Raw genomic sequence first — 16,665 nt, forward strand, 5'->3', positions numbered from 1 at the left:
ATAGACATCTGGGTTGATTCTCTATCTTAGCTACTGTGAATTGACCTGCAATAAAATGGGGGTACAAATAACTCTTTAATATGCTGATTTCACTTTCCTTTGGGTAAACTCCCAGGAGTGCAATGGGTGGGTCATATGGTAGATCTATTTTCAGCTTTCTGAAGTATCTCCATACTTCCACATGGCTGTACCAGTTTACATTACCACCAACTGCAGATTAGGGGACCCTTTTCCCCCACGTTCTCTTCAGCATTTATTATTTGTTGATTTCTGTATGAGAACCATTCTAACTGGGGTGAAGTGAGACCTCAATGTGGTTTTGATTTGCATTTACCTGATGGATAGTGATCCAGAGCATTTTTTCTAGTGCCTGTTGGCCATTTGGATTTCCTCTCTTGAAAAATGCCTGTTCAAGTCCTTTGCCCATTTCTTAACTGGATCGTTTGTTTTGTTGTTGTTGAGTTTCTTGAGCTCTTTATAGGTTTTGGATATTAATCCCTTATTGGTTACATAGTTTGCAAATATTTTCTCCCATTTTGTCAGTTGCCTCTTCTCTTTGCTGAATGTTTGCTTTGCAGTACAGAAGCTTTTCAGCTTGTTGTAACCCATTTGTCTGTTTGGCTTTGCCTGTGCTTCTGGGGTCTTCTCCAACAAGTCTTTGCCTATGGCAGTGTCTTGGAGAGTTTCCCTAATGTTCTCCTCTAGTAATCTGTAGTAATTTTACAAGTTGTGAGTATATGCTGATGTGTTTTTTAAATTATCAATTTGATAGCTACTATTTCCCCCATTAACCTCAAGCCTATGTTGGGTCTTTGTATAAGTTTCTCAAGCTTCAAGTTAAGATTGAAAGGTACAAGTGCAAGTTTGTGTCACTGGCATGCAGCAGAAAAAGCACTGCATTCCCCTCTTTGGCTGCCATACTCAATTACTCAGATAATGGTGATTCTCAGATACTGGCTGTCCATAAACACTAAAGGTCCACTGTTGTTATTTTACCCCTAAGCTCATGCATGTGTGGTTCCCCCCATGCACACATACACTTAAAATAAATGTTTCCTCCTAACAGTGCAGCTCTCTACAAATAATCAAAATCTACTCATTTGTCTCCAAGAGGAGACAATTAAAAATTTCATCACAGACTGCATTCAACAGACTCCTAGATCTCTTGCTTACATCTGTTCACCGTCTTGTTCTTTCCCAGTCCTGTCTCAGTTTCCTCTAATCAGCGGACTAATTTTATCATTATCTACAGCCAGTACAAGCTGTATTCAAAAGGTGAAGATAGGGAGAGGAAAGAGAAATAAAATAAGTTGAAATATGTTGTGGTGAACATTTAACCCTAGAGGTTCAGGAACTCATGTCCCACATCAGTGGACCTCACTTTGATTTCTAGCTCTGGCTCCTAACTCCAGCTTCCTGCTAATGCAACGCCAAAGAGGCAGCAGTGATAGCTCAAGTATTTGGGTTCTTGACACTGACAGCTGTATTGAGTTCCTGACTCTTGGCTTTAGTCCCGGCTGTTGTAAACATGTGGGAACGAGCCAAATGGGAGCTAGCTTTTGCTCTCTTGTCTGTCCCCCCTACCCCCAACCCTCACCAACTCCCTCTCTTTCGAATTAAAAAATTTTTTAAATACATTAGTGTGTATGACATAGTGGAGAAGCAAGGGTAGAGGCCCATAGTACTTATTTCTACAGTTAATCAGGGAGTCTGAAAGATATTTATATTTATTTACTCTATCTTCTATCACCTGGATACTTTCTCTTCAGCCAACCACGAAGCTATTCAAAATGCTTTATTCAATGGGGTTACCAAAACCCAGATTCCTGAGAAATTGGAACTTGGATTTTTACATGTGATGAATATGTAAGGTTGTAAAAATCTTTACTTTTTCAAATGGATACAGTAGCATGAGAATTTTTCTAGGACCTATCAGTGATTTTTCTCTTACCTGTTGTATAGGAGCAGTCCAGTTTCTTCATCAGGAAAGGTGAACCAGCCTGTAGTATAGACACATTTTGTTCTCCCAGTAGCATGAGAGTCTCACATGGTTATGTAACTATTTCAGCTTCCAAAGAAATTGTTCATCTTTTGAGTGTTGTACCCCTAAACTAGGGAAGCTAGAGTTAGAGGAAAGAGAAGCAGAAACTCCACAGGTGATTTTATTAGCTCTGATTTCAAAAGGTATCAACCAACCTGACTGCCTAGTTCTGACACTGGAAGAAATAGTATCGTTGGTAATTGCTAGTTGAAAGCATGCCCCTCATCCTATGGGACAGCACCTCAAACTTTCCCAGGTGTTGTCTCTCAGTTGGCACAGTTGTGTCATTAGTGTATGAAGCCAGCTTTTCCTGGTGATGAGGAACATAAGAAGACCAGTGCACCCCAGATATCACTCCATTGTCTTGCATTGTCCTCTGTAAAGTGAGTTCCTCAGTCATGTTGGTATATAAAGCAGTCAGTGGAAGAACCATGATGGTGAGGGAAAAAGAATCAAAATTCAAATTAAGTGTCTTTTCTTGTGGAGATGAATAGATGTCCCTAGTTCAAATTAAGTGTCTTTTCTTGTGGAGATGAATAGATGTCCCTTCAGTGATAGAAAACATCCAATTTTATCTTTTCACCACCAAATAACACTCTGGTTCCACAAATAAAATACTTTGTAATAGGCCCAAGGTTTATGCTGGTGGCATATTAGGCACTGAGCAATGCTTCTAACTGGATCTGTCGGAGGAAAAGGCAGCTTATGTTTGGCTCATGCATAATTTTCATATCTTTCACCACAGTCACTTAGTACATGAATCCACTGTGTAAAACACTGAGAAGGAAGCTGTCTGGTTCCTTACAGCTGCTCCCTTTGCCCACTTGACCATTAACAGCATTTTTCACAGTGCTGTTTACCTTTTGGTAGGCATCCTCATGGGATACAGCTAGTCTTATTCTGGACTATTCTAAGAGTTCATCCACATGAAATTTCTTCTTTTATTCCCATCTGTGCTTCAATGGTACTCTTGCCAAGCTCCTTAGCATCTGGCTAATTCAGTAACTGTGGGGCAAAATATGGGTCACCAAATTGTATCATCTCTACTTCACCGTTAAAGTTAAAGAGTTTGATCAACAGCTTTATTCCAAGTTCACTTGGTATCACATAGTCACACATTCAGTCTTTCTTTCCCCTTCCCCAAATATCCACAAAAATAGCTATCTTTGACCTCAGATCTAAACACAGCCTTTACCAGGTCTTGTGTCTGTTCATTTAACATAGATTTAACTCATCTAAACTTACCAAGCAATGTATTAGCTAACATTACAGTTCTCCAAGAACCTATGTGAAGACAGAAATTTTAAAATGTAGGTACATGTTTTGTGTAAATATAGTTAACCAAATAATAGCAAATTGTGATAATTAAGATGCAAGAAATCAGTAAGTGATGAAATAGAGTAAGAAAATGGAAAAGAGGGGCCAGCGCCGTGGGTCACTTGGTTAATCCTCCGCCTGTGGCGTCAGCATCCCATATGGCGCTGGGTTCTAGTCCCGGTTGCTCCTCTTCCAGTCCAGCTCTCTGCTGTGGCCCGGGAGTGCAGTGGAGGATGGCCCAAGTGCTTGAGCCCCTGCACCCGCATGGAAGACCAGAAGGAAGCACCTGGCTTCTGGCTTCAGATCGGCATAGCCCCGGCCATAGTGGCCATTTAGGGAGTGAACCAACAGAAGGAAGACATTTCTCTCCGTCTCTCTCACTGTCTATAATTCTACCTGTCAAATAAATAAAAATAAAAAAAGAAAGAAAATGGAAAAGTACTTCAAATCTCATCATGAGGGAAGACTTCTCTAAGGAGATGACATTAAAAGTGAGAACCAAAGAAGGAGATTGAACTAGCTATACCAAGAAAGGAGATAATAGCATTTCAGCCACAGGAAACAGTATGTTAAAGGAACTGAAAGTTGAACTTCACTCTAATGGAATAAGCAAGGAGTAGAGGAGAGTGGCACAATTGAGAGGTAAACAGAAGCCGCCTTGTACAAGGCCCTGTAACCATGGTTAAGGATTTTTAATTTTCTTCTAAGTACTATGGGAAAATAGTCATTTATTCCTTTATTCAGAGACTTTTATTGAGTTCCTTTCTGTGTATTAATGTTTTTGCCCTTATGGAATTAACATCTTGATACCATTGACAGATAACAAGTAAATAAGTCAAGTTGTGTTGATCCTATGAAAAACAAGTAAACAGGGTGAAAGGTATCAGGAGTGCCAAGGGCAGTAGTGCATGGTTGTACATTGGTAGAAGTAGAGAGGTAAGATAACCACTGAACAGAGAACTGAAGGATGCAAGCCAGACATCTGGGGGAAGTGTGTTGCAGGGCATTAAAACTTGGAGAGTTGGCAAATTACACATCCCGATTTACATTTCAAGATCAGTTTTGCTTCTTAGTGGAACGTGAATTATAGTGGACATAAATTTGCAGTAAATGATGGCAGTGGCCTCTGAGCCACATCACTTGGAGGCAGGAGGAATGGATAGATGAATTTAGGACTAGAAACAAGAAGACTGATGAGGAACAGAGTTTGAGAAAAAGGAATTAAGAATGACTCCCCACTTTATAATGATGCCTTCTGTTTCAAATTCTTTAAAACCTGATGTTAGAAGTCAATATCCATCTATATGCATACTTCAAGATTCTTAGGAAATTGAATTGAAGCTTGTATATTTTGGTGCAAAAAATGTATAAAATCCATGCTTCATTTTCATAAGACACACATTTCTATAACTTTTTGAAGACCCCTCATGTGTATGATTTCAAAAATTTTGTGCACCAAAATAAACATCTTTCAATTCTGTTTTCACACACTTTTGGAAGGACTCTTCTCTTTTGGTCAAAGCTCAGACTGTTGATGGCTGGACTGGTAAAGAAATTATGAGGCTAACAGTAAATACCAAATAGGCATTATCTACAAATTTGCAGAGCACTAGATGGTACAACTCAGTTGAATCTCAGACTGTTTAATACTTAGTATCCTTGATCTACAAGAAAAGAGACTGTTCTGCTTTATTTTACATTATTGTAAAATAAATTAGCAGTGGAAGAGGAGACATAGTTATTTCTAATGTACAGAGTATTTCAAAAAGCATCGTAGTGCTTTACAACCTGGTACATCTTCTCAGGCAGTGATGGTATAGGAGCAGCTTTAAAGAAGGCCTCATCCTTCCTCCATTTTAACAAGTGTGACTTATCCCACATAGACCTCTATCAGTGTGACATAATTTCTAGAATATTTACATCAATAACACACCCATAGAAATGTAACTTAAAGTTTATGATCTTAGAGCTTGACAATACTTTCCACACAAAATGATCCTAATTAGCTATAATCTCTGCAAGATGGATTCTGTATCCATTTGAGGATTTCCAGGGACCCACCTAGAAATCAAGGTCCAGGGATTTAACTCGGAACTTTGTGAAGAAAAAAAAAAAAAAACCACAGTCAAAGATATCAAATTTAAAAAAAAAATTGTTTAAAATAAGATGTCCAAGGGTCAGCGCTGTGGTACTGCAGATTAGGCATTCATCTGCAGTACTAGCATCCCATGTGGGTGCCAGTTCAAGTCCTAGCTTCTCCACTTCCAATCCAACTCTCTGCTATTACACCTGGGAAAGCAGTGGAAGGTGGCCCAACTGCTTGGTCCTGGCTTTGACCTTACCCAGCTACCAGTTTCAGGCATTTGGGTAGTGAACCAGTGGATGGAAGATCTCTCTGTCTCTCCTCTCTTTGTCTGTAACTGAATTTCAAATAAATAAATAAAGCTTAACCAAAAAAAAAAAAATAGGATGCTTGATCATTAGGAAATAATCATTAACTTAATCAGGGTGTTTAACCAGCTAAAAGACCACATTTCATTACAGCTATAAAGCAGTCACTTAAATATTTATACTTGATATTCAAAATCTTAAACTCTTAAGATACGATTTTTCAAGCATTCAAAACCCAACAAAGATAGCAGAGAATGCATGAGATTATTTGACAGAACATTAAATTTCTTTCCCTCATTTAATTACTAAAAGGTAAAGAAAACTCTGTTGTTCTGTGTCTCTTCTGATAGGATGCTCATCCAGATAACTTAGAAGTTAAACCTGATGGAAAAGTACCCAGACTTAATGAGACATTGAAGTAGTATGTGTCCAAAGTTACAAGTATACATCATTATAAAAGAACAAGAAAACTTTGACTAGAAAATCTCTAAGAAACAAAAACAGAAGACGTTGTCTGATTACATGAAACAATTTAAATACATCAAGAAAAGTCAGGTGTAAAGAATCAAGTAATATCAGCCAAGGCTCCTAAGATAAACATTTTTAGTATCAGGTCATAACAATCAGAACCGATGAGGAGAAAATAGATTACAAACGATACCGAGACTTTTAAAGGAAGGAGTCAATTAAGTAGAAACTAAAAGGAGAAGTTGCAATTTAGAATATGGTTGAAAATATTAATAATTGGATTTTAAAATTTTTAAAAGGTCAAAACCTCTGACAAATAATCACTATCAATATTTGTATTTTAAAACAACTTTATTTCTTTAGCATAGGGGACCAAATCATAATTTTATTTATTTGAAAGGCATAGTTACAGAGAGACAGAGAGAGAAAGATCATCCACACACTGGTTTTCTGTCCAATGGCCCAACAGCCAGGAGTGGGCCAGACTACAGCCAGGAATCTGGATCTCCATCCAGGTCTCCAGGGTGGGTAGCAGGGGTCCCAGCACTTGGACCATCTTCTGCTGCTTTCCCAGCTACATTAGCAGGGATTTGGAAGCTGGGTCAGAACCAAAGCAGCTGTGACTTACACAGGCATTCATGGGATGCAGGCATGGCAATCAGCAACTCCAACAGCTATACTACAACACCATCTCTACCTTTAAATGTTTACTTCCATACAGTGATTTAGAGCTATTTCTTAGCCTCAGTAACTTAATAGCAAGTGAACATTTAGCAAGCGATTTTGAGCTGTCAAATATCAACTTTACAGGAATCAGTGAACATCACGTTATACCTTTACCTATATGATTAGTTTTTAGGTTAATATTATACCTTTATGATTGCAAATATGTAACACAAGTAAGTATAATATGCTTCACCAGCAAACCTGGGCACAAACATGTCAATCACTGAAAACATCTTTAGTTTTTTTTACCAACAAGTTCTCTATCAGAGAACCTATCACATGAACCAAAAGATATTTGGGGTCAATTTAATAGTTGTAATTTATATGAATACTCTTTCATCTATAAGTCAATTGATACAGAGCTCTTAACAAAATTTTCCACATAGACATGACATACAACATGAACACACATATAAACATGCATAATGTGTATCACAATACACAACAAGAAAGCAGTTTCTCTGATAGCTTTTTAAACATTTTTAACTGCTTTTTAAAATTACCATCAATCCATTAGAATTACTTCTTTCTCTTAGTAACCTGAATTAAACACACATTTTCTCAGTTGGAACCTGAAGGAAAAAAGAACTTAACTTAAGCATTTAGTTTGGAAAATAACTCTAGTTCCAGTAAAGGAGTTGGACATTTTCACATGTAAAGGAAATTATATCTTCATTTCCTATTAGATTGGCACTCTGATAGAGAAATACTTTTTGTTGCATTATGCTTATGATTTCTTGTTCCCCTCTGTCAGTTGCCTTAGGGATATTGATCACAATTTACTACAGGTTCTTTTTTTTTTATTTAGTAAATATAAATTTCCAAAGTACAGTTTATAGAGTACAATGGCTTCCCCCCCATAATTTCCCTCCCACTCGCACCCCTCCCATCTCACGCTCCCTCTCCCATGCCATTCACATCAAGATTCATTTTCAATTACCTTTATATACAGAAGATCGATTTAGTATATATTAAGTAAAGATTTCATCAGTTTGCACCCACATAGAAACACAAAGTGTAAAATACTGTTTCAGTACTAGTTATAGCATTACCTCACATTGGACAACACATTAAGGACAGATCCCACATGAGGAGTAAGTGCACAGTGACTCCTGTTGTTGACTTAACAATTTGACACTCTTGTTTATGGCGTCAGTAACCTCCCTAGGCTCTAGTCATGAGTTGCCAAGGCTATGGAAGCCTTTTGAGTTCGCCGACTTTGATCTTATTCCGACAGGGTCATAGTCAAAGTGGAAGTTCTCTCCTCCCTTCAGAGAAAGGTACCTCCTTCTTTGATGGCCCCATTCTTTCCACTGGGATCTCACTCGCGGAGATCTTTCATTTAGGTTGGTTGGTTTTTTGTTTGTTTGTTTGTTTTGCCAGAGTTTCTTGGCTTTCCATGCCTAAAATACTCTCATGGGCTCTTCAGCCAGATCTGAATGCCATAAGAGCTGATTCTGAGGCCAGAGTGCTATTTAGGACATCTGTCATTCTATGAGTCTGCTGTGTATCCCGCTTCCCATGATGGATCGTTCTCTCCCTTTTTGATTCTATCAGTTAGTATTAGCAGACACTAGTCTTGTTTGTGTGATCCCTTTGACTCTTAGACCTATCAGTGTGATGAATTGTGAACTGAAATTGATCACTTGGACTAGTGAGATGGCATTGGTATATGCCACCTTGATGGGATTGAATTGGAATCCCCTGGCACATTTCTAACTAAGAAATCAGAGGAGTCCCTTGGCCTCTGCTCTACCATCCAGGTGAGGTAGAGTTGTAGCTCCAGCATTTTCTAAATTAGGAGGGACTCCTAACATGTCTCCTTGGACATTAATTGCCCCAGACACAGCCAGTGGAAAGTTTAAGGAATTTACCTGATCTCTTACAAAACCTTTCTAGCTACAGAATAGCCTTACAGTTAGGGACCCATTTAACAGCAATCTTTCTTTCAAATCTAATACATACATAAGCCACACAGTATTACAGTAAAACACCATTTCCTTCTTAGTCATAGGGTCTTAACTGTGAGCTGCCCAGTCAGCCAATATGCAACCCCAGGGGGCTTTTGCATGGAGCTGAAATTGAACTGCTCTTATTTCACGGAAGAGAGAGAAATTCTCCTACAAACAACCAATCAAATGAGTACTCCCCTAAACCAAATCCAAATCCTCCTCACAGAGGAACTGAGGTAAATGCCTCCACTTCAGATCCAGCTCTCTGCTATGGCCTGGGAAAGCAGTAGAGGATGGCCCAAGTCCTTGGACCCCTGCGCTCACCTGGGATACCTGGAAGAAGCTACAGGCTCTTGGCTTCCAATCGGCCCAGCTCCAGCTGTTGTGGCCATTTAGGGAGTGAACCAAGGGATGGAAGATCTTTGGTCTCTCTGCATCTGCCTCTGTAACACTGCCTTTCAAATAAATAAATCTTTAAAAGAAAATAATTATCAGTTGTCAAACCAACAGAAAATTAAAAAAAAAAAAAAAAAAAACTTAGACTCTCGTCTCCTACCAACTGATACCAGAACATGCTGAAACGACCTAAGCTGGGTCCAAGTGGCATAAAGCCATGTTCAGCTTACTCAGTCTTAGAGCCCATCAACTCCCCCAACAAACCATTTCCTCGTATCAACAAAACGTTTATAAGTAGCTGATGGCCTAGCAGGAACAGAAGGGAGAATTACTGAGAGGAGATGTTCTCAGCAGCTGCTGGGATGTCCCTGGAGTCCCAGTGGTGAGTTCAGCTCTCCACACAAGCAGCTCCAGGGTGGGATACAAGTGGCCATTGCCCTTCCCTGCTAATATGAGAGGATTAGGCCACTTGAAGAATATACCCCAAAGTTAATTCGTGGTCATCAGTTTTGTTCATGGACAAATAGGTCTTTGTTGCTCACTGCTTGGATGGCCAATTCACCAGAGATATTCGAATATCGGTCAGAAGAAACCAGCATCTTGGGAAAAGAGAGATTTCTTGATACAAAATGTGTTCTTTCCCCCAAATTTAATTCTTGTTGATATTGTCTTTATTCATGTAAACTTCTCCTTTAGAAAATTATTTAATTAACCCTTTCATTATCTCAATTTTAAAAGCTTTTCAATATGTGAAAATGCTCCCCAAATGTGTGTTAAAATCTAAATTCTACAAAGTTGGAAATAGTCTAAAAGTTGTATTCAAAAATAAATATAAAGTGATTACACTGAAGTTTCGTGCCAGTGGTGTAGTGGATTAAATAAGAAGCATGAATTAAAAATCTTTATTTTCATAACCAATTTTGATATTATTACCATTAAAAATTAGGCCAAATTTTGAAAGTAATATTGTATGTATGTGGCTGATACAACAAAGATTTTCCTGTCATTATTTATAACTCATTTATATATTTAATTCACTATATATTTATTTTATGTGTACTTTACATATAATCACATGTAAGTATATAGTAAAAATATGGTGAGTCACTTAGAGGTGTTATTTTCTGTGCTTCAGAGAAAGCAGTCAGAGAATTTTAAGTTTTGGGAGTACTTGTAAAGTTTAAAAACCTTCATTCTTATTTTATTTCTTGAATTATTTTGTAACAGAATGTTCTAAAGCATTTCTTTTTTCCATCATTAGTTCTTTCCCCTTAATCTAGGGATTTTATCATACAGAAGTGTATCATAAGAAATTAACATTTGGTAATTGTAAGGAAATGTTTTAACTTCATTTAACATCTGTACCAGATGTGTTACATTTAATCACTTTTCTTTAAAAAAAAAAGTCTTCGTAACTTTCATGAACCTTCTGTATGGTGCATCTTTTATTGTGCATTTTAGACAATTGATAAGCAATATTCAGTGGCATATGGTCTGAGTCTGACATGCTTTGAAAAGAGTACAGAGTTTTGATAATGAGGATTCTGTGAAAATGGGAAAACCAGCACAACAGATATGCTTTGAGAAAGTATGGGTTTTTAGCATCTTGAAACAATATATCACACTCAAAGGGACAGAATTGGGCTGCACAATCTGTTAGCTCATTCTTGTCCAATCTGGTCTCCTCCTTTCTTTTGGAGCCAGCATTGTCATCAACTCACTGAATTATATTCTGACTGGAATGTATTTCAGGCACAGAGTAATGTATCTACTTAAATGGAATCCTATCTTTCTACAAAAGCTTTTTGAGTATAATAAATTTAAAATATAAGAAAATTCTATTAAGTTAAAGTAAATGGTTCAACAGTTTACATATGTGCCTCCTCCCCCACCACCCAAAAAAGAAAAAAAAAAAAGAAAGACCACTACTTAGAAGAACATAGATCTATATTTCTTTTAGGAACCATATTGAATAATTTGTGAGTTTAACTATCAGATAGTCAAATGTATTTCTGAGGCTCTTTATTGGAAAGATACCTATACATCACAAGTATTTGTTAAACAGAAGTGAAACTATGGAAATAAAACTTGCTCTAGCAAAGTGTTTATTTATTATGGAGGGGGTTTTTTAGTTCTATAGCAGCCTTTCATAACAAGAAGCAATCCTAATGTCCTAATACAGCATTTTATTTAATAAAGAAACTTTTCTTCTCTCTGTCTAAAATTATACTTAATTTATAAATTTAATCATATTTTGAAATTATCCTTAGAGAAATTAAAAAATAGTAACCCAAATATTTGTTATTGGGCTTAATTCTTCTGTGAAACTAGGATTGAGAAAGGCTACTCAATAATATTAAAAATCACTGAATTTATGTTTTGAATTTAAAACATAACAAGTTGCTTAAATGAGCAGTTATATTAAAATTGCATTACCTTATATGAAAGATTAAATATGATAAAATTTGTAAAATGATATGGGTGATATATAATAAATGTTCAGCAAATATCTGTTTTCATGTTTTAACCTTTTAGTATCCTAAGATCCTGAAAAAAAAAATCCTTTAGTATGGTGATTTGTTCAAGTGAAACTTATTTTTAAGCTAGCAACAAAGATGTAAATAATTTAATCTACAAAATTATATCTTCAAATTTATTATATAGGCTGTCTTAGTAGTATCTTGTGCTGAATGATGAACAACTATAAATTTCGCTTTTTTTATGTTCGAATAATTTGGAATTCATCCACAGAAACTATGTAGTAAATGAAGTTGTTTTTGTCTGTGTGTGTGTGATTGTTCTCATGAGGATTTTAAGTCTGCCATTTCGAATTGGCAAATAGTTCTTTTTAATGCATTGATTTATGTGAAAACGGGGCTGGGAAGAGTGAGAAACTGCTAGTCATCCCTGATGTGAAAGGCAGGACATTAATGCCTTACCAGACATCCGGCCATAGGATTCATTCATAGCTTTTCTCTGGTAAATGGTACATTATTTGGGGGGTATGAGTGGCATTGCTATGGTCACTATAAATTATACAAATATATATTTGAGTTACAAAATTGAAAATAAAAAATAATTTCTGAAACTAATTGTCCGAAAAAGAACCTCAGAGACTCATAGTGAACTATTTAACAAGAAATAGCTAATAGTTAATTCTCATAGTGTAACTAGTTAATCCTCTGTATATAAAATTAAACTAAAAATGAACCATAATGAAGAAGGGGATGGGAGAGGGAATAGGAGGTGGGATGGGAGTCAGGGTGGGAGGGAGGGAGGGTATGGGGGAAAGAACCACTGTATTCCTAAAGTTGTACCTATGAAAAATGCATTCATTAAATAAGAGCTTTAAAAATTAAAAAAAAGAAATAGATAACAGACTGTCATTTGTGAATGGCTAAAATATAATTTATGAGACAAGCACCTTTCTTTATAGCATACATTTGGAGGCTAGCGTTTAGGCATAGTGGGTTAAGCTACCACCTGCAATGCAATGCAGGCGATCCATAAGGGCGCTAGCTACTCCACTTCCAATCCAGCTCCTTGCTAGTGGCCTGACAAAAGCAGCGCCAAGATGGCTCAAGTAGTTGGGCACCTGCACCCACATAAGAGACCCAGAAGAAGCTCCTGGCTCCTGGCTTCAGCCTGGCCTAACCCAGGCCCATGCCACCATTTAGGAAGTGAACTAATGAATGGAAGAATCCCTCTCTCTTTTTCTCTCTCTCTCTCTCTCTCTGTCTCTCTAACTCTGCCTTTCAAATAAACAAATATTGAAAATAAATAAATAATAATATATATTTTTAGTCAACTTACATATTCTGTACTAATTTAAAGTAGGTTTACATTAATACATTTCCATATTCCAGCTAACATTTCATAAGGCAAATAATACAGGAATATCAGGTGGCCATACTGTGAATATGAATCAGAATGAGCTGTTTCTACATTGCATTTACTTCAGGGAAAGTCAATAAGCAACATTTCTGATGTCTATGTCATTAAAAAGTGCTTATGGTACTTCTTAAAATTTTTTTCATTTTTAAAAATATTTTAATTAAACATTTTAATGGACATAAAATTGTACATATGTATGATGCACCATGTGATGTTTTGTTACTTTATGCATTAATTACCATAAAGCCATATTTCATATTCTTATTTTATGGATTATTGGTGTAAAACAGTTTGCTGTCAATAAGAAAACTCAAAGTTTTCCTGGCTATTGAAAAATAAAATGAGTAAGAATGAAAGCCGATGGAGTGTTTTATTATATGAATATTTTGGTCTTATGCATTTTTACTAAACTGCAGCAGCCAGCTATAATTTTTCTACCTGGGGATTTTGTACACTACTTAATGGTTTATGCACAGTCAGAAAATAAATGTATTACAAGTATACTTGTTTATAGTATGGGTGGTTAATAGTAGGGAATAAAAAAGATTTGAAGACATTGTCAGTTTTTTATTCTTCTATCTCAGGCATATAAAAATCACATATGTACCTTTTGCTAAATTCCTTCTCCACTAGTGCTTACTGTTGGGATATTGTTGTAAAGCTATAGATGAAAGTAAAATATACCCTTGTTTTAAAGGCTCATGTTTTTTCAAGTCATTTAATATCTACATTATTACCCTCGAAGAGTTGCCCAGAAACTCCGCTTTAAAGTAGAAATCTGTCCTGAAACAGAATGAGGCTGAACTTTCTACTTAGATTTTTACAGGGAGTATATTCTGGAAGAAAAGATTTGCTGCTTGTTGCCCATAAGTTTCTCTTGCAGTGGGACTGTTTTTGTAATCACTCATATGAGTTTCAAAAACCATTGAGACATATGACGGGGTAGTAAACTAATCTAGGGCTAGAAATAAAATCTGCTTAAGATGCAAAAACTAGGATATATAAAAATTCTAAATAAAATAAATTTAATACTTAAAATAACAGAATTATGAGAGTACATTTAAAAGCTCATAGAAAATTATATTAAAGGACAAGCTTATTTTGGCACCAAAATGAAACTCATGAATAGTTTTTTCAAAGCACCTAATTTCCATGAACTTTTAGAATTACCCTTGGTTTTAACCAATGTCACTGGAATAATTGATTAATTATATAGATAAAATAAACTTTTGTTCCTGCCATATTTTCTATATAAAAATAAATTATGAATAATTATTTAAATATAAAAGCTATAAAAATTTGGGAAAACATTAAGTGAATGTGTATTACATGTATTTGGGGAAAAGTTTTCTAAGCAATAGAACAGAAGAGATCAATTTAAAAATTTAGATCCATTAAGTTTTTAAAAATTACAAATAAAATTAAAGTACTAATAACTGGGTAAAAATATCTATAGCATAAGATGGACAAGGGATTGATAGCTTTGAACTATATAGAGCTATCACAAGCCAGTATAGAAAAAAAGGCTACTACATAACGTAAAATATAAACTGGTGATGTATGAGGAAGAGTCAATAAATATGAAAAGTAATTAGCTGAATTACTGATCAAAGAAATGCGAAATACACAAAGGTACACCAGTTTTATTTTTTTTATTTTCTTGTGTTCTTATTAATGTATTTTTGGATTGTTAAAGCAAAATGGGCTCTGAAACATTCTTTAGAAGTCCAAAATGAGTTTGTGATTGCAAATTTGAATCATGCTATTTTCTTTCTTTTTTAAAGAAACTTATTAATCCATTAGATTGTCAGGTTCATAGCAAATTCTTCATGATAACTACAACACAGTTCTCATCAATTCTCATGTTAATGTGATATTAATACAAAGAGACTGATTACATGTATTTGATAGAATTGTAAGAATATAGTGATTCTTGCCTTCCTCCCTCTTCTTCCCTTCCTCCCTTCCTTCCTTCTTTTCTTCCTATTAAATAAATAATTTATTTAATTGAAAGGCAGAGTTACTGAAAGAGAGAAGTGACAAAGAGAAATCAATCTGCCATCTACTAATTCACTCCCTAAATGGCTATAATGGCCAAGGGTGGACCAAGGCTGAAGCCAGGAGCCAGGAGCTTTAGCCAGTATCCTACATGCATGACCCAAGGGCCATCTTCCACTGCTTTTCCAGGCACATTAGCAAGGAGCTGAATTACAAGTGGAGCAGCCGGGACTCAAACTGGCATCCATCGCCACAAGCCAGTTCCAATTAATTTAACTTTAATCCTAAGTGTACATGGGACCTCTATTTTTATATTAGAAATCAAAATTAATCAAATTTGTAAATTTACATAAATATAAAATTTAAAGCTGTTGCGTCTGTATGCTATAATTGTGTTTTTATTTGCAGATGGAGAACATCATTGGAACAGTAAAAGATTCCAACCTGAAGCTGACGCTTGCTTTTGGAATAGGAATGCATCATGCTGGACTGCATGAAAGGGACCGGAAAACAGTAGAGGAGCTATTTGTAAACTGTAAAATTCAGGTAATCTTTTTCTCCTCCCATGAACACAAATTAAAATGTAACCTAAAAGTTGAATTTTACTCTGATATAAAGATATTATCTCTTGTTTTTAGGTGCTTATTGCTACAAGCACATTAGCCTGGGGTGTAAACTTTCCAGCTCATTTAGTCATTATTAAGGGAACAGAATATTATGATGGAAAAACAAGACGCTATGTGGATTTTCCCATTACAGGTAGTTCTTAAATTTTTTAGAGATGTATTAAACTCCTATTTTTATCTTAATAATTTGAATTTACATGGAGTAGATTTTTGAGAATTGTTTGTATTTAAACATTTGATAAGCAAATTATAAAATTTTGGTCTCTGGTGCAAATATTAAACAAAATATTGAACTGGTTTTGTTTACTTTTACCAAGGCAGTTCAATAAATATAAAAATACTGATGCTCTGTCTCTCCCTCTCTCTCTCTCTGTAACTCTACCTCTAAATAAATAATTAAAATCTTTAAAAAGATGACTTGATGAAGCATTTCAGGCATGGAAAGACAAACCACTGTGGCAAAAGGTATCCTACATGAAGGACCTCTGTGAATGAGACCCCAGTGGAAAGAAGTGGTCATTGAAGAAGGATGTACTTTTCTCTGAAGGGAGAAGAGAACTTCCACTTTGCATATGGTCTTCCCTAAATATTGAAGGAGTTTGAGGATTCAAAAAGCTTCCATAGCCTAGGCAGCTCATGTCAAGAGCCTCGGGTGATCACTGACATCATGCATAAGAGTGTTAATTGTTAAATTAACAACAGGAGTTACTTTGCGCTAACTTTCCAGGCAAGAGCCCTGTCTTCAAAGAGTTGTATCATGAGAGTTAAAGTAAAACCAAACTCAAAGATTTACATCATTTAGTGTATTCAGTGGAGGATATTCTTATGTCTCATAAGTTTTAGATAAGCCTAAGTG

General features: G+C 36.0%; 1 protein-coding gene across 1 annotated transcript in view; it reads left to right on the top strand.

Annotated features, from left to right (window-relative positions):
* The window catches only part of ASCC3 (activating signal cointegrator 1 complex subunit 3), a 362,528-nt gene that overhangs the window by 241,908 nt on the left and 103,955 nt on the right, over window positions 1-16,665 (top strand). Inside the window, exons 31-32 of the mRNA XM_002714874.6 lie at window positions 15,592-15,729; window positions 15,822-15,942. Coding sequence (XP_002714920.3) covers window positions 15,592-15,729; window positions 15,822-15,942 — 259 coding nt within the window. The remainder of the gene's footprint in view (window positions 1-15,591; window positions 15,730-15,821; window positions 15,943-16,665) is intronic.

Source organism: Oryctolagus cuniculus, chromosome 5 (genome assembly GCF_051225735.1).
Source record: "Oryctolagus cuniculus isolate XC-2025 breed Fujian yellow rabbit chromosome 5, ASM5122573v1, whole genome shotgun sequence".
Taxonomy (NCBI): Eukaryota; Metazoa; Chordata; class Mammalia; order Lagomorpha; family Leporidae; genus Oryctolagus; species Oryctolagus cuniculus.